The following is a 21,522-nucleotide window of genomic DNA, read 5'->3' as shown; positions in this document are numbered from 1 at the left end:
GATAGAAAGAAATGAAAACCTCCTGTCTCTCTATCTGCCCCCTGACCCCCACACTGTTGCAAGTTTTCAGAAGGAAACATCACAATCTTCATTTTTTTATTACAAAAAAATAAGTCAGGCTTGAGGGGGAGAAACAATATATGAATGAAAAGGTGGAAAGTCCTGGTGCCCCAGCACCACGCCCCAATCCTGGTCCCCTGGGGCAGACCACTGGCTTCTGTTGACTGTGCCCTAAATCTTCCCCTTTACAGAGGGTTGGTTGTTTTTTCCTTTAAAAGATAGAAGAAAAAAGCTCCGGCCTGTGAAGCAAAGGGTCGTTGGTTCGATTCCCAGTCAGGGCACATGACTGGGTTGCAAGCCAGATCCCCAGTAGGGGGCGTGCGAGAGGCAACCACACATTGATGTTTCTCTCCCTCTCTTTCTCCCTCCCTTCCCCTCTCTCTAAAAATAAATAAATAAAATCTTAAAAAAATAAAAGATGGGAGAAAAATAAAAGTGAGCATTGATTTCTGAATCTCTAGCACAAACACAAGATTATCAGCACAAAGTAACAGACCTTTGCTCTGCTTGATGGCCTCTTACTTTGTTTATAATCATTTTATAAAAAATACTTTTTAACAAAAATCCTCACCCGAGCATGTGTTTTTGTTGATTTTACAGAGACAGTGAGGCAGGACAGTAAGAAGCCAGGAGAATTCTGGGGCAAGCGGAATGGGGAAACTGAGCCAAGAAAATTAAGCAAGACCAAACAGTTTGAGCAACTTACAGCACACTGGTGAATTTTAAGAGCTTATTTCCCCAGACCAAGGACACTTGAGAGTGAATGGTTTGTATCTCTCCACCCAGACCAGAGGACACCTAGCCTCCCGGGCCACAAACCACAGGAATTCTAATGCAAACAGAGAGAGAACACTGGAATCCAGGAGCCAGCTTGGGAAGAAGCTGCCCACTTCCATTTCAGTTCCCCTCCCAAACAGCAGCCTGCGCTGCTCCTAGGAATCTCCCCCTCCCAGATTCCTACAGGCAGCTGTAGTCCCGGACTTGGCTGGCCTCCAGTTTCAAGAAGAAGGTGGGGCAGGGAGGGGGGTGGAGAGATAGAGAGAGAGGACTTGCTCCTTTAACTTCTGGCACTGATTCCTTGCTCACAGGAAGCTGAGAAGTTCCTGTTACAGTTCATCCTCCTGTCAGTGCATCAGCAGGCATCCTTGCTTTATGGGCTTGGCTAACGTGAGCCTGCTCCATCAGGCAGGTGGCTTTGCCGTCGGTGTGTAAAGAAAATCAGGCCCAGAGTATTCGTCAAGGCTGTGAATTCTACCCTGAACGCCTTTTGGAAGCCAGCCTTCCCCCCACCCCCTCCAAGGGAATGCCTATTACCACGACTATGAGTACGGTTTCTTTAAAGCAGAAGCTGTTTGAATGCTTATGGACCTCAGAAAATGATACCATGTCCGTAGCAATCAATGAAATAATGATGGGGTAAGGCAGAGTGTTCAGAGACCTCAAAGAATCTCAGGCACGGCAGGAATCCTGATACACTTCCTGCCCAGTGGTTGTCGGTTCTAAGGCTCGAATGCTTTAGCAAGCAGAAGTTTATGCACTCAGGGTGGTCCGGTCCATCCTTGGGAAGCTCTTTCAAAGAGTTTCTCCCCATTTCAGGGTGTACTCGTTCCAGGCCCCCCCATCAGAAGTATGTAATTGGCACAGCCACGACAGTGTTTTTGAATCCTCCCCTGCTTATGAGCTCTGCCCTCTATTTCAGCGCCCTTCGCCAGGGAACCGCATTCCTTTCTCTCTGAACACAGCAGTGATCCCCCTGCTCTGTACCACGTAGTGCATCAAGAAAGCTTTGCCCTGACTGGTTATCGCAAATTTTAAGATGGTTGCAGAGACTTAAGAGAACAGCCCTAAGAATTTGTTTTGAAAGATTCTTTTAAAAAAATTTTTAAAGATTTTATTTATTTTTAGAGAAAGGGGGAGGGAGGGAGTAAGAGAGGAAGAGAAACATCAGTGTGTGGTTGCCTCTTGCACATTTCCTACTGGGGACCTGGCCGGTAACCCAGGCATGTGCCCTGACTGGGAATTGAACCGGCGGCCCTTTGGTTCACAGGTTGGCAGTCAATTCACTGAGCCACACCAACCAGAGTGTGTTTTTAGAGATTCTTAGAGGGGGAAAGAGTTGACCACTTTTCCAAAGCTGAGGTCATAACTATGTCAGGGTAGAGGAGGCCGGCCAGGCATTGTGCATTGACCTACAGGAAATGAGTAAGAAACAAGTCAGAGTGAGGCAGGCTCTGCTGTGCTAGGAGGCCTCACCATGTAATAAGGTAATTAACAGAATGGCTGTCAGTAAAGCCGGGGGCATGAGATTATTGGCACATTGGATTGACAGGTCTATCATTTAGGAGAAAATGCCAACGTGTTCCCCAAAGTGGCTGCTCAGATTTATACCACCCTCCACCCCTCTGCAATAGGCAAGAGGTTCGGTGGATTCCCATGCTCCCTAAATTCTTGATATTATTGGACTTTTAAATTGTCTTGCAATAAAGTGGTGTAAGTTGGAATCTTGTAGAAGTTTGATTTGTATTTTTCTCAGTTGCTTATGATTCTGGTTTTTTTATTTTTTTATTTTTTATTTTTTTTTTTTTTAGTTTTACTGGCTGCATGTGTTTCCTCTAACACAGAATTCCCAGCCACATCTTTTACCTCATTTTCTGTTGAGTTGTTCGTGGTTACTGGTTGGAGAGAGTTGGGTTCCGGAGACGAATCCCGTGCCTCTGTCTGTGCTGTGAGTGTTTTTTCCCGTCATTATCTTGTGGGACCAATGCACTGAGCTCAGTGAGCCCATGAACTTGTGAGAAACAGTGAACAGTTGTTGTTTTTAGTAATAGTTCGTAATAAAGCAACAGATAATGAAAATAATTTTAAAATCTATTTTATCCATATCTTATGCCCACATTTTCTTTCATAGTATTATTCAATTTTGTCTTGTTTCATTTTAGCTGATCAATTTCCCAAGAGTTTTATTGATTTGGTTCACTTTTCAAAGGCCAACCTTTTGGCTTTGTTGAAGTCACTGTTTTTCCTTTACTTGCTGTTTTATGAATTTCGACTCTGTTTTTCTTTTCAGCGTTTGTTTTCTTCTGTGTAGGGTTGGGGCAGTACTGTTGCTCCTCTCTTAATTTCTTAAGATGGGGCATTTAACGCATTAACTTTTGAGGTTTTCTTCTCTTCTGACATAAAGATTTAAGTGTATAACTTATCCTCAAAACACTGCTTTTGTTTCATCACACGAATCTTGATGTCACGTTTATTATTATCCAATCCTATATATGTAGATAAGTCCTCTGTGGTATGCATATTATTCTTGTGTTTTGCCCCTTTTCCCACCCACCTCAGCGCTGTATGACACAACCAGAAGGGGGCGCTACTGGGATCTAGTGGGTAGAGAGAGGTCAGGATGCTGCCAGACTCTCCTCGATGGTTGCAACAGGCACCCTCCCGCGGCCCGCAAAGAACTGTCTGGCCCAACATGTTGACAGTGCCAGGGTTGAGGAACACTGGGGGAGACCGATACCTAAATACAATGAACAGATATTAGCAGCTCGACTTCTCTTCTTCCCCTGCTGTGAGCTAACTAGGCAGTCTCTTCAGAGACTACCAGATATGACTTGTGCTCCAGCTCCATCTCATAGAGCTCAGGGTGGTGTTTTGCAGGGATAGTGGAATGATTTGAAGGTAAAATTTTCATGATGCTGTTAGCTCAATCCACAGAGCTGTGCCCATACTTAATTCCTTTGATAATGTTTTCTGGTCAAGAGAAAAAAGGGACCAAAAGTTTAGGGTTACATAAAATATGGCTGAGGGTGTATGTTTTACCTGATCCTTTTTTTAATATTCCACACTCTATGTGGCAGGGTGAAAGACACCACCCAGAACACCACCCCCTCAAAGAACAGGTGTCTTTCGATAAGTCTCCGGCTTAAATGTGCCAGCACAGCACCAGGAACACAACAGATGCTTAAACATAGAGGATGTCTCTTAAGACCGGCCTACTGGGCTTACATGTACCAGTGCTCATTGAGGTTTTGGAAACAGGTGGGAGAATACATTTGTAAAGAAGAAAGATTGTCTGTGCATGGAAAGGTTTATTTGCAAAGCTGTGCAGACAGTCCAAAGCACACATCTTCCCAGTACTCAGACCGCTGTTTTCTTTGAGTTTGTAGGGCCTTGGAGTTAGAATCAGAGGCCCTACCCCTTGACCAAATTCTGTCCATAAGTAGCCAAGTGACCTCTATTCATCTGTAAAAGGGAGGTGATCCTCTTGGTTCTGCTAGTTTAGGGGTGACTGCCAAGCTCAGAATAGACAAGACTTGTAAAATGAAATATGAGTGTAAGGACTTAAGAGCAAATGCTACATAAAAAGTAAAGTCACAATATAGGTGGACGATAGCAAAGACTTTACTGGGAAGCGACCAGAGATGCTTCCCACAACTGGGAAGATAGGCAAGTAATCATGAAAAGAGAAGGATAATGAGCCCATCAGGTGGTTCAGAGGATATTTATTCCCCATGAACCCGGCTTGGGTGACAGGAGCAGTGGAGCACAGGACTGGGAGATTTTGCATATCTATGGCAACTTGGCTAGCCTCATAGATAATTTAAAAAGCTGTGGCAGCCACTTGAGGCAAGGGAGGTGGGGGTGACTTTCTGAATGTATCTTGGCTTGTGGCCTAGCCTAGGAGCTTACAGCAGGGAGGTGGTTCCCTGCAGCGAGACACACCTGCCTGGACTAACACTGGCAGCTGGAGAAAGGCAGAAGCTACGGGGAATGGGAAGAGGTAGCCCACTGTGGGAGAGGTCGGAAATGGCATCCTGCTGGGAGATCCAGGCCCGGATTGGAAACTAGGCTCAGCAGCCATTCACTCTCCTGGCCCTGTGGGGAGCAGTGGTGAAGGATGGGGTGTGCGGTCAGTGGAAAGGGATTTCTGCCGCGTGGCTAGGAGGGGAGTAGGAGACCCCTGAGGGAGGGATGATGTAGCAGCCATGACGTTCTCTCTCCCACTCTCTCTCTCTTTCTCTCTCTGTGCCTGAGGTTTGGGAAGGAGAAGGGAAGTTGACCGCGCAGTTTGGAAAGAGAGCAGTGAGAAGGGAGAAGGGAGCAAGCAGCCACGCAGTTTACGGTGAGGAAGGAGGCCACGTGACCTGGGCTGATCAGACAGGAGATGCTGCCGCCGTGACTGTGCCTGCTCTACCCGACTCCAGAGCTGCGAAGGCCTTCCTTGCAAGATCCCGACCAGCTGCACCTGGATTGTACCTGGACTCTCAGGACTTGTGCCTTTTCTGAGCTATTACATGGAGGCTGATAACAACATATTCCAGATCCTGCACAGATACGAAAATGGGAAACTTTTGAGGGTGCTTTTGGCTAGTAGCCTGGTGGGGAGCTGGGAAGTGCTGGGTCTCGTGGGAAAGGAGGGCTCCGAGCTGAGGTGCTCTGAGACACCCCAAGGTTGGACTATTGTAAATAAAGACCTGTTCCTTCCAGCATTAATCGTTGGGTCATTCTCCGGGGTGCCACATGGATGGGCCCCAGTCTGCTTGGTAATGAGCACATTAGAAAAAAGATCATAATAATACAGTAAACATGGAGGAAGCCTATCATAATGAGTTGTGCTTTAGCTTACTTAGAGGGAAAGTGGTGATCATTTTTGTAAGGCTGACCACAATGGCTGGAGGTCAAGGAGACCTAAGACCTGAGCTATCACAGAGATGGAAGCAAATAAAGATGAGGAAAATGGGCTGAAGGTGACTGTGTGTTACCATGTCTACTCACAGCACCTTTTAATCAAGAATGACAAGTAGGAAGATGGTGGCAGCTGGATATTAGTGAAACCTGGTTATTGTGGCAGTAACTGAAGTGGTGACAGGTTGAGTATCAGAAGGTTAGTTTGTGTGACAATGTTCCATGGTGAGATGATTGGCAGCAGCACGGCCGGCAGCAGCTGGACGCACAGCAGGGGCTGCAGTAGCAGCTGGGTCAGCAGCAGGTGGTCCCAGAGCAGGTGGTCCCACAGCAGGTAGGCTGACAAGAAGGGGGGCAGCACGGATAGGCCATAGTGTCAGGGATGGAGTATGAACTCCTGTTCAGTGGTAGATTTTCCAGAATCTTATGACTCCTCCTATGCTGGGCTTTTATACATAGTACCTCCCGAAGTTTGGACCAATAGGTAGGACTTTCCTTGTTGTTGTTTATATTTGTTTTCCATATTCACTGGGGGAGATGTAAAAAGGAAGTTGTTTCTTAAACGATATGAATCTTTAGAAAACAAGTGATTAATGTGTTTCTTAATTGAGAATAATTCATAGAACCTTTTTTAGATAAAAGGAAGGTGGCCACATCATCAGCATCCTTCCTGCTCTGATCGCATCCTGGTTGTATGATAAAGTCCCTGATGGCCTCTTAAGGGTCAGGACAGGTGTCCTTCCCAGTTTGTTTCTTCAGCTGACTTCGACTGGGACGTATCCCTGTGGCATGTGGTATGATGCTGAGATGTTCACAGGGACAAACTAAAACCATGCTCGAGTCCACGTCTGTTCCCCCATAAAAGCCCGATTCAAGGCCATGACAGATAGCCCTCTGGAGCAACGTCTCCTACCTGTGTTCCCCAGCTCTATTGCAGACACTTGAGTGGAGGATGTTTGGCATAATCTCCTTCATACGCAGGGCAGAACCAAAGCAGGTGGGTAAAAGCAGGAGCTGGGGCTGAAAATATCAGTCATTTTACCTCCTGGGTGACCCCTAGTCCTAATTACCCAGGACGAAGGGGTCTCCTGGGACATGGGACTCCCCAGTGGTACAACTGGGGCAGTTTGGGCAAACCAGGATGAGTTGTCCCTCCGGTCCTAACCTCGTTAACCAGCAGAGTCAGTGACCTCACATCCCTGACTACACACGTACTGTGTTATTTTCTTGTTCTTTCTCTTTCTTTTTCTTCCTTCTCTCTCTCCTTGTTTCCCTCCCCTTCTTCCTCCTTCTCCTTTCCTTTCTCTTTCTCATTCTCCTTCCCCTCCTCCTCTTCCTCCTTCCCCTCCCCCTCTTCCTCCTTCTTCCTCTTCCCTTTCTTCTTCTTCTCCTCCACCACCTTTTCTTCATCCTCATTCCTCTTCTTCTAGAAACTATGGGTGTCCACCACACTGAAGAACCCAATATTGGATTTGAGTGGAGAAAATCACAGACTGTAGAAGAGGTTTTGAATACACCACCCATATGTTTGGGATTTTAGTGTGTTCAGGCAAGTTTTTATCAGCCAGATCTATATCTCTATGCCTAAGAGGTTTTTTTTTTTTTTTTGCAATAACTGAAAGGCATGCTGCCCGTGTGTGTCACACTGAGAAAAACACTCAGCCGATGCTTCTGGAGAGTCTGTTTACACAGAGTCAGCTCCCTCACTACTCAGTTGGGAAAATCCTAAAGAGTGTGCTTTATAGCATTTCTGGTATTTTCTCTTAGGTGTACACTTCAGCTGCCACTATGATTCTGGCTTAACAATGCTCCTCTCCTGTGTCACATCCACACTCCCCATCTGGTGAGACCTGCCCTTTGCAAATAAACTACTACTTAAATCTTTTCTGCAGAGACACTCCTGGGAGAAACTGAACTATGACATCGCTTTACCTCCTCAGTTTCCAGGTCCTTATCTCTAACATGGGAACATTTATACGTCCTTTGACAATTCAAGAATTAAAGATATGTAGATCAGGCCCTTACTGCATATCCAACAAATAGGAGGTCACCCAGAACATGTTCGTTTCTCATCTCAATCACCCAAACAGCCACCAGGGAACAGCAATCAGCAAGTGTGGCCTCGACAGTCTCTTCAGAGCCTCCCAGATACACAGCGTCAGAACTTAGCACGTGTCCCGGACACCAGCCTGGCTGGTGCACCAGAGGTCCCACTACTGTTCCTGAGGAGGTGACTCAGGCTCCAAACAGTATCAAGCCTTACCTCCATGAAGGTCCAGGCAGCGCTGCTCATTCGGGACCGACGCACCAGCCTTCTGTCCAGCATGACCACTAGGAATGCACGGCCTCTTCTTCTTTTCTTCTTTCTCACATTCTTCCGCTCCCCCTGGAACACAAATTTCTCTTTCTCTCAAATGTTTCCCCATTGTCGGAGGACACACAGGGGAGGGCTCTGTTTCCATAGAGGGTTCAGGTACTATGTCGTACGTGCCCACTGCATAGTTCCTCACTTCCCAACTTTGTTCTTACCACATCCTCTTAGTATTTTTTATTTACTCTTTAAAATAGATTTCATTTACTTATTTGAGAGGGGAGAGAGGGAGAAAAAGATGAGAAGCATAGACATGTGAGAGAAACATTCACCAGTTGGCCCCCCTTTGCATCTTGACCAGGGACTGAACCTGCACCCAACCATGTTCCCCAACCCGGAATCCTTTGCTTTGCCAGAGGGCCCCCAAGCAAGCCACACAGTCAGGGTTGTTATTTGTTTATCAGTGAGTTTAAATCCTGGAGGGGTATAGCATTACATGGATTCTGTGTCCAATGGCCTTAGCAGGAAGGTTGCTTTGGAATTTAGCACGAACCAGCCATTGTCTCCATGAGCACGAGTCACCTTTCCCCAGATGGCTCCGGTGTTGTTTGGTCTACCACCAGGAGTCACTATGCTGTTCTTTTTTTTTTTTAATAGTATCAAGTTTTGTATTTTTTTTAAAGATTTATTTATTTATTTTTAGAGAGGGAAGGGGGAGAGAGAGAGAGAGACAGAAACATCAATGTGTGGTTGTGGGGGGCCGTGGCCTGCAACCTAGGCATGTGCCCTTACTGGGAATCGAACCTGCGATGCCTGGTTCGCAGCCAGCGCTCAATCCACTGAGCCACGCCAGTCAGGGCACTATGCTATTCTTTGCTTTGTACACATAAGCACATCTTTTTCCTGGATAGAATTCAGTTTCATCTCGAGCGTAAACACCTTCAATTTTTTTAAAAAAATGTGTGCTCCCTCTGGTTCTGGAGACCCCGTTTATAGCCAGTAAAAATGACCTTGGACCACAGCCTTCCAGACATATTTGTTGTTGCAGAAGTTCTGTTCCTGGCAGGCCCCAAAGTTCAGCAGCAGGGAATTCAACTCATCCATTCTCTTAATTTGATCAGAATGGCAAATTGCCTTAAAGCTGGAGAACATACAGAGTTCCACAGGGAATGACTTACTCCCTTCCACTCTAGTCAACAGGTACCAGGAGGAGGCGGCCGCACAACAATCGGATTTACATGATGGCAAAGAAGAAGTCTCTTCGGATGAGCCCTTCCTCGTGAGAACACTCTGGATGCTCCCCAGTATTGGATGCCCTTGAGAGCACGGGTAGCAGGACAGCACCAGAGACAGAAAAGGATCCTGCACATAGTAGGGCTCTAAAACACAGCCCTTGCTGCCCTAACATGTAGCCGAGGTGTGGGACACCGATTTGGGAAGAACTTTGTAAATAGGTATTATCTGCATATATGTACAAGAGAATATCACTTCCATGGTCAAAGACACTCAAATGAACATCTTGCTGGTGCTCAGCCCTAGGATTTTGTTTTCTAATTTGTCTTGAGATAGAAACTTAAGTGCCATTGAGCAGAGGTATGAGACATGGTCCGGGCTCTGAGTCTGAGTCCGTCCATATCAGCTATGTGACATCACCCTGTGAGATGTGCAACATGAAGAAAGGAGGTAGTTATTTGTGGGAGATGATATGACGCTCAGAATGGATAATGCATATGATATGCAACATGTGTATAAATCTTTACATCAGGAGTGCTGTACATGAAAACAAAACACAATATGGAATGCACAAGGGTACAAATTTTATTAAGAAATATAGGTAAGATGCCCTGCATCTAGGGAGCCAATTCAAAGCGTCCATGAAAAGAAGAAAGCAGGATTACAAGAACCATGCGTACACTGAAAAAGAAAACATGATGGTGAAGATTTTCAAAAGTTGCAGAAAACCTAAGTAACAGTTATAAGAATTTGTTTTTCTAAAGTACATAGAGAGAGAGGCTGAAGATCCTGATGACAGAGTCAAAGCAGAGGCCATAACTGCACATCAAGGATGCACAGAGCTGGCACCTGATTCACATCCACTGGAGGAAGGGGACCAGGAGAAACCCTCTGCCCTCCATCAAACTGACTCAGAGTTTTTATCAGCAGAACGAAGAACGGAAGTTATGGTCAAACATGCTGGCTGTCAGCAAAGTCTAGGTAATGAATATGTTTCCAAAATGGTGAGTCAGTTAACAGGTGGTATGTGAAGATGGTGGTTCTTTGGAGAGGCAATCAGCAGCAGCAAGGGCGGCAGCAAGGCTGGCAGCAGGTGGTCCTACAGCAGGTGGTTCTACAGCAGGTGGTCTGACAACACGATGGGCGGCAGCAAGGCTGGCAGCAAGGCTGGCAGCAGCTGGACACACAGCAAGGGCGGCAGCAAGGCTGGCAGCAGCTGGACACACAGCAAGGGCGGCAGCATGGCTGGCAGCAAGGCTGGCAGCAGGTGGTCCTACAGCAGGTGGTCTGACAGCAGGTTGGGCGGCAGCAAGGCTGGCAGCAGCTGGACACGCAGCAAGGGCGGCAGCAAGGCTGGCAGCAGCTGGACACGCAGCAAGGGCGGCAGCAAGGCTGGCAGCAAGGCTGGCAGCAGCTGCTCACACAGCAAGGGCGGCAGCATGGCTGGCAGCAAGGCTGGCAGCAGCTGGACACACAGCAAGGGCGGCAGCAAGGCTGGCAGCAAGGCTGGCAGCAGCTGGACACACAGCAAGGGCGGCAGCAAGGCTGGCAGCAGGTGGTCCTACAGCAGGTGGTCTGACAGCAGGTTGGGCGGCAGCATGGCTGGCAGCAGCTGGACACACAGCAAGGGCGGCAGCATGGCTGGCAGCAAGGCTGGCAGCAGCTGGATACGCAGCAAGGGCGGCAGCATGGCTGGCAGCAAGGCTGGCAGCAGCTGGACAGACAGCAAGGGCGGCAGCAAGGCTGGCAGCATGGCTGGCAGCAGCTGGACACGCAGCAAGGGCGGCAGCATGGCTGGCAGCATGGCTGGCAGCAGCTGGACACGCAGCAAGGGCGGCAGCAAGGCTGGCAGCATGGCTGGCAGCAGCTGGACATGCAGCAAGGGCGGCAGCATGGCTGGCAGCAAGGCTGGCAGCAGCTGGACACACAGCAAGGCTGGCAGCATGGCTGGCAGCAGCTGGACCCACAACAGCTGGACCCGCAGCAGGTGGGCCTGCAGCAGGTGGGCTGGCAGCAAGGGGAGCAACACATGGTGTCCGGGGTGGAGGGTGGGTTTCTGCTCAGAGGTGAGTTTCTCAGATTCTGATGATTCCCCGTTTCTGGGGCTTTTATACACCGGACCCCCTTCCTTTACCCCCACCCCCTCCAATTTGGACCAATGAGTGGGACTTTCCTTGTTGTTGTTTATATTGTTTTCCATAGTCACTGGGAATTATAGAAAAGGAAGTTATTCATTAAATGTTATGAATATATAGAAAATAAGTGTTTCATGTGTTTCTTAATTGAGAATAATTCATAGAAACTTTTTCAGATATAAGGAAGACGGTCACATTGTCAGCGTCGTTCCTGCTTTGTTCATAACCTGGTCACGTGGTGCACTCTCCGAGTTCCTGATGGCCTCATTAGGCTCAGTACACTTTCACTTCTTAGTGTTGTTTGATTGAGGATTATTCCTGGCCTGATGGGCATGATGCTGACATGTTTGAAGAGACAAAGTGAATCCATGCCTGAGTCCAACTTAGTGTTGGGGAGGAAAAATTTCTCCTTTACCCTTCTAGGTTCTTTCTGCTGGTCTAAGAATCAAATGGACAAAATCTGATTAACAGGGAAAAAACTAGCAACAGTTTAACAACATGAATACCTCCTGTACGCATGGGAGAGACTCGGGAACTAAGTCACACCCCCAAGATGGCATATGACTTCACTTTAGATGCCATCGTCAGCTAAAGACCAAAGAAGACATTGCGGGTGGGGAGTTAGTTATGGGAGGTTGCCAGGAAAAGCAGCGTAAACAAGGATAAAGTTGTTACACAGAGGTAGGTCCTTGCTTCTCCATTGATAAGAGTTTCTAGAGATGGAGTCATGCCCTCTCCCTGGTACAGTGTGGGAGACACTCTTACAGATGGGGATTTTTCTTATACGTGTAAATGTCTCTTACAAAAGGGTAACTTCCAATTGGTTTTCAGAGCTCTTCCTCTGCTGTATCTTAAAAATAACCAGCTAAAATATTCCTCATTCCCAAGAGACATATTTTGGGGTGGCAGATTCTGCTCCCTTACACTCCTGCCTCGGAAACTTCCCCAGGAGGTTTCACAGTCCAAAAGCTAAGTTGATCGAGCCTTTAAAACTCATTGAATCAGGTCTCTCGGTCCTGAGATTAGGTCAGTTCAGGTAAATAGCTGTGACTCATTTCAGGAGGCAGGTGATACTGGTGGGCTTCCAAAGCTAGAATTATATTGTGTGAAAAACCAGTTATTTAATAAAGCATTTTTATGCAAAAAAAAAAGGGAAACATAAAGTTTAATGTTTGGAGCAAACCATAAACCCAGCCTGAGTCCAGAGGGCAGCCACTTAAGAGAAAAGAATATTTTTAGATGGAGAAGTCAGAGTATCTTTTGCAGTTTGAATGTCTCTGATGATGTCATCAGGTGTTTAGGTAAGCTTTTGGAGTGGCCCACATAGCTATAGTCCTGAAGAAAAGTGTCTAAACCTGAAACATCATGGCAATTTCTCTGAAGTTCATATCAAGTTATTTACCTTTGTAGCACTTCAAAAAAAGTTTTAGTTCTGAATGATTACAAATCACAAAGGATTGGAGAAAATTGGGAACATTAGTTTGGAGGGTCATAACCAAACATGAGGAGACTAGAGGAATTCAGAAAAACAAAACCTTAAAAACAATGAACAGCACTAGAATCTAATTTTACCAGGTATGTATTATAGTTTCTACTGAAATAAAATTTTCTCCTCTACACTCACCCCCATTTTTACCAAAAGTAATTGTAGTAAAACTAATTTGTTTTCTTAACAAATCTAGTCTTATTAAGTTTGGCCTGCTTATTTACATAAGAGTGGCAAGAATACTGATGGATCATATAGGCTCTTTTATTTATTTATTTTTAAATTTTATTAATTTTTGGGGTGCCCTGGCTAGTGTGGCTAAGTGGGTTGGAGTGCCGTCTTATAAACTTAAAGGTCTCTGGTTTGATTCCTGGTCAGGGAACATGCCTGGCTTGTGGGTTTTGTCCCCTGTTGGGGCATGTGTGAGAGGTAACTGATCGATGTTTCTCTCACACACTGATGTTTCTCTCCCTCCTTCCCTCTCTCCTTTCCTCTCTCTTTAAAATCATTAAGCCTGTGCTTGAGTAAGGATAAAAAATTTTTTTTTGCCTGGCTGGTGTGGCTCAGTGGATTGAGCGTTGGCCTGTGAACCAAAGGGTGGCTGGTTTGATTCCCAGTCAGGGCACATGCCTGGGTTGCAGGCCAGGTCCCCAGTAGGGGGTGTGTGAGAGGCAACCACACATTGATGTTTCTCTCCCTTTTTCCTTCCCTTCCCCGCTCTCTAAAAATAAATAAATAAAATCTTCTTTTTTTAAGGAAAATTTGGGGGGCAACTTTGGTTAATAAAATTATATAGGTTTATTCTGTAATACATCATCTATACATTGCATGTGTGTTCAACACCCAAAGTTAAGTCTCCTTCCATCACCACATATTTGACCCCCTTTACCCTTTACTACCTCCCCCCAACCCCCTGTCCTTCTAGTAACCACCACACTGTTGTTTGTGTCTATGAGTTTTTGTTTGTCTGCTTTATTTGTTCATTTGTTGCTTTCAGTTTTATATCCCACATGAGTAAAATTATATGGTTCTTGACTTTTTCCATCTGACTTATTTTTTTTTCATCTGACTTATTTTACTTAGCATGATATTCTTAAGATCCATCCATATTGTCACAAATGGCAGTATTTCATCTTTTCTCATGGCTGAGTGGTATTCATTGTATATATGTACCACACCTTTATCCAATCATCTATTGAAGAACACTTCAGTTATTTCCATGTCTTGGCCACTATGAATAATACTTCAATGAACATAGGGGTACATATATCTTTATGAATAAATGTTTTCATTTTGGGGGGGAAGACACCAAGAAGAAGGACTGCTGATTCATATGGTAACACTATTCCTAATTTTTTTGAGGAACCTCCATACTGCTTTCCTAGTGGCTGTACCAGTTTATATCTCCACTACCAGTGTTTGAGGGTTCTTTTTCTCTACATGCTCTCCAAAACTTGTTATTACTTGTTGATAATATCTATTCTAAAGGTGTGAGGCAGTATCTTGTTGTGGTTTTGAGTAGGCCTTTGCTACATTTCATATGGAATCTTCAGATTGAACTTTTAATAGCCTCTTGAGGCTAAGAAGCCAAGCCAGACACTTGTAGTCAGCTTTGCCTACAGTACCTATAGCTTTGGGTAAATTTCACTCTTCTTGAGGTCACCAAAATATCCCAAGGTACTTCCCACAACAAACTAGCACAAATTTCTTGTTCCTTCTTCAGACTTTCATGGATATAAGATCTATTTTACTGTATAACTTAGCAACATCAGCACACATGTTTTCTTTTTTATTGAGTTAAGAACTTTTACTTAAAGGAAGCATCATGGGCTTCTCTCTGGCATATCAGAATGGCCAGTATCACTGCCGTTGAACTTTGGGGCCCTTATTAAGTAAACACAGGCAACTTGAACATAAGCATTGTGATAGCAAGACAGTTGATCTGCCAACTGAGGCAGCTACTAAGTGACTCATGGGTGGGTGGCAGACAGAGTGCAGATACACTGGACAAAGGGATGAATCACACCCAGGTAGGTTGGAACAGGACAGCACAAAGTTTCATCCTGCTGCTCAGAATGGTGTGCAATTTAGAACTTACAAATTGTGTTCTGGAATTTTCCCTTTACTATTTTTGGACCATGGTAGACTATGGGTAACTAAAACTACAGGAAGCAAAACCCTGGATTGGAGGGAAGACTACTGTATACTGAAAAGCATATAAAATATGCATGCATAATATAACATAAATAATTACTAAGCAAATATCTATGCATCCCAACACCCAAGTCAAGAAACAGAGCGTCGCTCTCTCCAACAGGGCCCTTAATTTGTCTTCTCTCGATCTCATCTCTCTCCTTCTACCCTACAGATAATCACTGTCCTGACTTTTAAAGTAACCTTTTTGTTGAGTTTTTATAACTTTTAAAAAAGATTTTATTTATTTATTTTTAGAGAGAGAGGAAGGGACAGAGAAAGAGAGGGAGGAAACATTAATGTGTGGTTGCTTCTTGAGCGCCCCCAACAGGAGGCCTGGCCTGCACCCAGGCATGTGCCCTAGACTGAGAGTCAAACCAGTGACCCTTTGTTTCACAGGCCAGCACTCAATCCACTGAGCTACACCAACCACGGCAATTTTCTTTATAATTTTATCACCTAGGTATTCATCCAAAACAATATAGTTTAGTTTCACATTTTTGAGTTTTATATAAATGGAATCTTAAGGTATTATGGAACACATAGGTATTATGTGTTTCTATTCTTTCAATATTAAGTGGAATCTTAAGGTATTAAGTAGAACACATAGGTATTATGTGTTTCTATTCTTTCACTCAATATTATGGAAGAGTGTGGCAGGCAGCCTCTATATGGCCTTTAGATGGTGTTCAAAGTCTTATGTAATTCCCTCCCCTTGAATAACTCACTTCTAACCAACAGCATATGGCAACATCAAGTGGTTAAGTTTCAAAAGGTTGGGACTTTTCAACTCGCAGCCAACTTTCCCTCTCCCTCACGGGTTCTGGTGAAGCAGGCGGCTGTCTGGGAGAGAGAGAGCAGTGCTGCCAACACCTGACCAGCACGGGACGGTGACTCTCACTCTAATGGCCCTTGAGGAATTGAATCCTGTCAACAGCTACGTAAGTGAACCTGGAGGTGGGTTCTTCTCCAGATAAACTCTAGACCTTGGTTGCAGCCCAATGAATTATTACAAAATAGAGGCCCCAGCTGAGCTGTACTTGGATTCCTGATCCACCAAAACTGTGAGAGAGTAAACAAGCATCATTTTAAGCTGCTAAAATCTGAGGCAATATTACATAATGACAGATAACTAGCCCAGATTTATCTAGTGCCACACAACACAGAGATGAGGATGAAAAGAGCAAAGGGTGCACAGCAATTACTACACTAGAATAGATCTAGTCGTAAGGCCAGGAAACCCAACCAGCTGAATAAGCTCCCTAGGAGGACTCTGGGAGTACAGTACATCTATAATCAGGTAATAAGGAATGAACAGGTAAGGAGGTCGGCAGCATCATTAAGCAATATGGTAGTCCATTGTCTAAAGTTGGAGCCTGTGGTACAAAATATTGTCATAGAACTGAGCTCCTGAGGAGCTACGGGGATGATAACATCCTTGAGTAGCAGAGGCCAGGTGGCAGCATTACCTGTAAGAAATAATGTGGGTATAAATATGTGATGGGCAGCAATTTTGGAATGACAACTGGGGCAAAGTGATGTGTGCTGAATTACATAGGCTGAGGCCAGTGATCCCAATGGAAAATCATGATCCCTCACCCAGTTTCCACACCTACCACCCACTGACCCATTGAAAGAGAGGCCAGTCCTGCAAAATGAAGGACCACAGCAGGTGCACATAGGGGTGATCTCTCCAGTTCTTTCCCAAAGGAATTTACAGCCATTTCCTCAGAGGAAACGGGAACACCCCTATCAGATGTTCTCGGTTACCGGGTCTGAGTTGACACTGACAGTAGGCAACCATTCGTAATATACTAAGATCTGTTTTCAAGGGCACTGGTAACGAGATTGGAACACCGGTGTCTTAGATTGGGTGCCCTCAGGAACAGACTGCAAAACTGGAACTTGAAATCTAGGAGTTTATTTGGAAGATAATCCTAAAAGGCACTGTAAGGAACCAGGGAAGTGAGCTGGGGAAGGGACAGAAAGGCCAATACAGAGTGATTTAATGAGGAGATTACTCCTGTAGGCAGCTGGGGTTTATTCCACTGAGGCCCTTTGGAGACTGGCTCAACTTGTTCCCATTGGAGGGGAAAGAAACTAGAGCATTGATCTGCCCCGCCCATCCACTGGTTGAGAGCACTGGTCCTACAGACATTAACTCCTGACTCTGGCCAGCCCGAGGCTTGCTCCACATCCAGAGAAAGTCCACAGGCAGAGGGATCAGAGTGTTTGCTCTAAGAAACCATCTTCCTAAATTAGAATAAGATTGACCCCAGAGTAGAGGTAGAAACCCTGCAAATGCCTGTCATAGTGTGCTCTCTGCAGAGAACAATGGCAGAACAACGGACAGCTAAAGATGACAAGTCAAGAGGAAATCATGAAACACGAGGCTGTTGCTTTGTATGCTTGGAAAATTAAGATTTATTTAAGACTTAGGGACATCTCCATCTGAGAAAAATCTGCAAGGAAGAAATATATCAATTGGGATGACTTGTTGGTCAAAAGCTTTCAAGAGAAAATTCAAACTTTGTGTTCTTTTAGGAGACAGATAGTAATATGGTGGTGGTGGGGTAGCATATCTGGAGGCCAAAGTCAGTAGAAGAATCAGTCAGACCTGAGGTTTTTCAATTGGCCTCTGGTGACTCATTTCAGTTGGACAACATTAAGAAGATTGGCTGATGAAAACCAGGTGGGTGCAGGTCAGGGCAATCAGCAGCAGGAACCACTAGAACAGACTGGGCGGCAGCAGCTAGTCTGGCAGCAGCTGGGGCGGCAGCAGCTAGAGATGCAGCAGGTAGGCCTGCAGCAGCAGGGGCGGCAGCAGCTGGACACACAGCAGGTGGGGCGGCAGCAGGGTGTCTGGCAGCAGCTGGGGCGGCAGCAGCTAGAGATGCAACAGGCAGGCCTGCAGCAGCTAGAGCCACAGCAGCTGGAGCCACAGCAAGAGGGGCGGCAGCAACTAGAAATGCAGCAGGTGGGGCGGCAGCAGCTGGAGCCACAGCAGCTGGAGCCACAGCAAGAGGGGCGGCAGCAGCTAGACACACAGCAGGTGGGGCGGCAGCAGCTAGAGGTGCAACAGGTAGGCCTGCAGCAGCTGGAGCCACAGCAAGAGGGGCGACAGCAGCTGGACACACAGCAGGTGGGGCGGCAACAGGTGGTCTGGCAGCAGCTGGGGCGGCAGCAGGTCTCCTGGCCACAGCCCTGGTCAGAGCAGACGGATCCACAACGGGAGTTGACCATGGTGTCTGAGAGTGGAGGTTCTGAGTGAGTTTCCAGGAAGGTGGGTTTGGAAGGTTTGGAAGTCTGCTTGCCCAGGTCCCCTTTTATACCCTGCTGGGGGGCTGCTGTCATCAGACCCAGTGCTCTGTCCTTGTCATTGTTTGTCCTAATTAACAAACAATTATCAAATTAGCTAAGTTTGTTTTCCTGGTTAACCTTTTCAAGATGGATGGAAAAGATTGCTTCCTTTTCCTGATGTGTTGGAATTCATCAGTTCAGCTCTCCCTGAATCATCTCTTAAGTGTCTGTCTTGCTTCAGCTTCCTCAGAGAGAGCTGTCATGTAATTTCTGCCTTTGGACAATGTATGTCTCAGTCTCATGTTGCATAGCAGAGCATGTCTCCCTGTGGGCAATGAATAAAAGTTCTAACGAGCCACATTCTTTTTGGTGACTTGGGAGGATAAAGCTGCGTTTTAGTTTTAGTGGCTCACATTCATTGTGGGTCAGGTGGGCGGAGAATTTTTGAATGTGAAACAGGGTATCGCTGGCATGAGAATAAGACTCTTAGGACTTTTCCTGCCCCATTGGGCATCACGACCAATTTTCTAGACTTTCAGGCGGGAGACTAATAAGTGTTATGAGGAGGAAACTAAGTCATGAAATTTGGATGTTTTCTTCTTTTCCCTCAGCTTCACTGAGGTAACTTAATACACAAAAATGCACTTGTCTAATGTATGCCTTTTGGTGAGTTTGGACTTACGCATGCTCCGTAATACCCTTTCCATCATTAAGGTAACACATATATCTATCACCTCCAAAAGATTCTTTTCTGTCTCCTTGCTTTTTTTGTTTTGTGGTAAGAACATTAACATAAGATTTACTTACCTAACAAAAGATCATTAGAGACTACTAAGAACAATGATATGATACCAAATTGGACAGGCTAGAAGAAACAGACAAGTAAACATACACCCTACCTGGCTAGATGAACATGAACAAGGTAGAAAACAGAACATCAGGAAAGACCAATTTCTAGTGAGATGAATGAATTGCAATAAAACATCCCAACTGACAAAAGTGCAGAAGCAGACAGCTTCCTTGGTGGGTCCTACCAAGCAGTTCAAGAAAAATTTATTAACAATTTTTTCTCAAATTCTTTTAAAGCATAGAATAAAAGGGGATAACCAAAACCTTTTTTATGAGGCCAGTGCTCCCCTGATATCAAAACTAGGCAAGGACACTGCAATAACAGAAAATGGGAACCCAATACCTCCGATGAACTTAGACACAAATTTCTCAACAAGATGTTGTCAAACAGAATTCAACAATACGTTAGAAGGATCATACACCATGACCAAGTGGGATGCGAGAATGGTTCAACACCTGCAGATCAATCAATGTGATATATAACATTTACTGAATGAATAGAAATCATATCATAATCTAAAGAGATGCAGGAAAAGCATTGGACAAAATTTGACATCCATGTATGCTAAGAAGTCTCAAAAGTGGGTCTAGAGGTAATGTACCTCAACACATAAAGGCCATATATGATAGCACAGAGCTAACACCACATTTAATGCTGGAAAACAGAAACTTCTTCTCTAAAATCAAGAACAAGAATGTCCACTCTTACCACTTTTAATCCACAGAGTGTTGGAAGTCCTAGCCATAACAATTAGGTAGAAAAAGAAATAAAGACAATCAAATCAGAATAGAAGAAGTAAAACTGGCTCTAGTTGTAGGTGACATAATATTACATGTAAAAAGATCTAGAGACTCCACCAAAAATTGTTAGAACAAATCAACAAATTTAGGAAAGTTGTAGGATACAAAATCAATATCTAAAAATCTGTTGTATTTGTATACGCTAATAACAAACTTTTAGAAAAAAATAGAATTCCATTGATAATCTCATCAAAAAGACTAAAACACTTGGGAATACATTTAACCAAGGAGGAAAAATATCTGTACACTGAAAACTAAAAGACATATATGAAAAACATTTAAAAAACACAAACAATGGAAAGATATTCTGCACTCATGGATCAGAAAAATTAATATTGTTAAAATATGCATACTACTTAAAGCAGTCTACAGATTCAATGTAATTCCTATGAAGATTCCAATGGCATATTTTTACAGATATAGAAAAAAGCCCTAAAATTTATATGGAATGACAAGAGACCCCAAATAGCAACAGCAATCTTGAGAAAGAAAAGCAAAGCTGGAGGCATCATGTGCCCTGATTTCAAACGATATAACAAAGCTACAGTAATCAAACAATATGACATTGCCATAAGAACAGACACAGAGATCAACGGAACAGAATACAGAGCCCAGGAATAAACCCACACATATATGGTCAATTAATTTATGATACACTATGGGGAAAACACAGTCACTTCACTAAGTGGCACTGGGAAAATGATGCAGCTACATGCAAAAGAATAAGAATGGGCCACTACCTTACACCACACACAAAAATTAACTCAAAATGGATTAAGTACTTGTATAAGTCCTAAAACTATAAAATTCCTAGAAGAAAACATAGGCAGTAAGCTTATTCACATAGATGTTGGCAATAATTTTTTGGAGTCAACACAAAACAAAGCCCAAATATTAAACAAGTGAAACTATATCAAATTAAAAAGCTTCTACACAGCAAAGGAAAGCATTGCCAAAATAAAAAGGCAAATTTCTGGATGAGAGCAAGTATTTGCAAATTGTGTAGTTGATAAGGAGTTAATTTCCAGAATATATTAAGAGCTTACGCAACTCAACAGCAAAACAAACAAACAATCTGATTGTTTGTTGAAATAATGGGCAGAGGGTCTGAATAGTCACTTGGCAGAGAAGGCAATAGATGGCCAATAAGTACATGAAAAGGTGCTCAGCATCACTAGTCGTCAGGGAAATCCAGAACAAAACCACAATGGGATATCGCCTCACACCTGTCACAATGATACTCATCAAAGAAAGAAGACCTAAAAAGTGTCGGTGAGGATGTGGAGAAAAGGGAACCCTATGTACTGTTGGCGAGATTATAAATGGACACAGCAACCATGGACCACAGAATGGAGGTCAGTGATCCCACTTCTGGGTATTTACCGGAAGAAAACAAAAACACTAACTGAAATAAGTATATACACCATACGTTCACTGCAGCATTACTTGTAATAGCCAAGACACGGGAAAAC

At 44.6% G+C, this 21,522-nt stretch overlaps 2 protein-coding genes and 1 pseudogene across 3 annotated transcripts; all 3 read right to left on the bottom strand.

Moving 5' to 3' along the window:
• Positions 1 to 8,522: 8,522 nt before the first annotated feature.
• Positions 8,523 to 9,141, bottom strand: LOC123816658 (annotated as a pseudogene).
• A 1,201-nt stretch (positions 9,142 to 10,342) lies between these two features.
• On the bottom strand, positions 10,343 to 11,161 carry LOC123817186 (keratin-associated protein 9-1-like). Its single transcript, XM_045836742.1, has one exon. The coding sequence runs from the start codon at positions 11,159 to 11,161 to the stop codon at positions 10,343 to 10,345; it is 819 nt and encodes a 272-aa protein (XP_045692698.1).
• A 6,651-nt stretch (positions 11,162 to 17,812) lies between these two features.
• On the bottom strand, positions 17,813 to 18,343 carry LOC123816653 (keratin-associated protein 4-6-like). 2 transcript variants are annotated; one of them, XM_045835695.1, is made up of 2 exons: positions 18,144 to 18,343; positions 17,813 to 18,062 (listed from the first exon to the last, which is right to left on the bottom strand). In XM_045835695.1, the coding sequence occupies exons 1-2, from the start codon at positions 18,341 to 18,343 to the stop codon at positions 17,813 to 17,815; spliced, it is 450 nt and encodes a 149-aa protein (XP_045691651.1). The 2 variants fall into 2 exon arrangements, with proteins under 2 accessions (XP_045691651.1, XP_045691650.1); XM_045835694.1 differs by having other exon boundaries at positions 17,813 to 18,167; positions 18,234 to 18,343.
• Positions 18,344 to 21,522: the final 3,179 nt, after the last annotated feature.

Source organism: Phyllostomus hastatus, unplaced genomic scaffold (genome assembly GCF_019186645.2).
Source record: "Phyllostomus hastatus isolate PE091 unplaced genomic scaffold, TTU_PhHast_1.1 phas_contig_210, whole genome shotgun sequence".
NCBI classification, from domain to species: Eukaryota; Metazoa; Chordata; class Mammalia; order Chiroptera; family Phyllostomidae; genus Phyllostomus; species Phyllostomus hastatus.
This window is presented reverse-complemented; position numbering and strand designations above follow the sequence as displayed.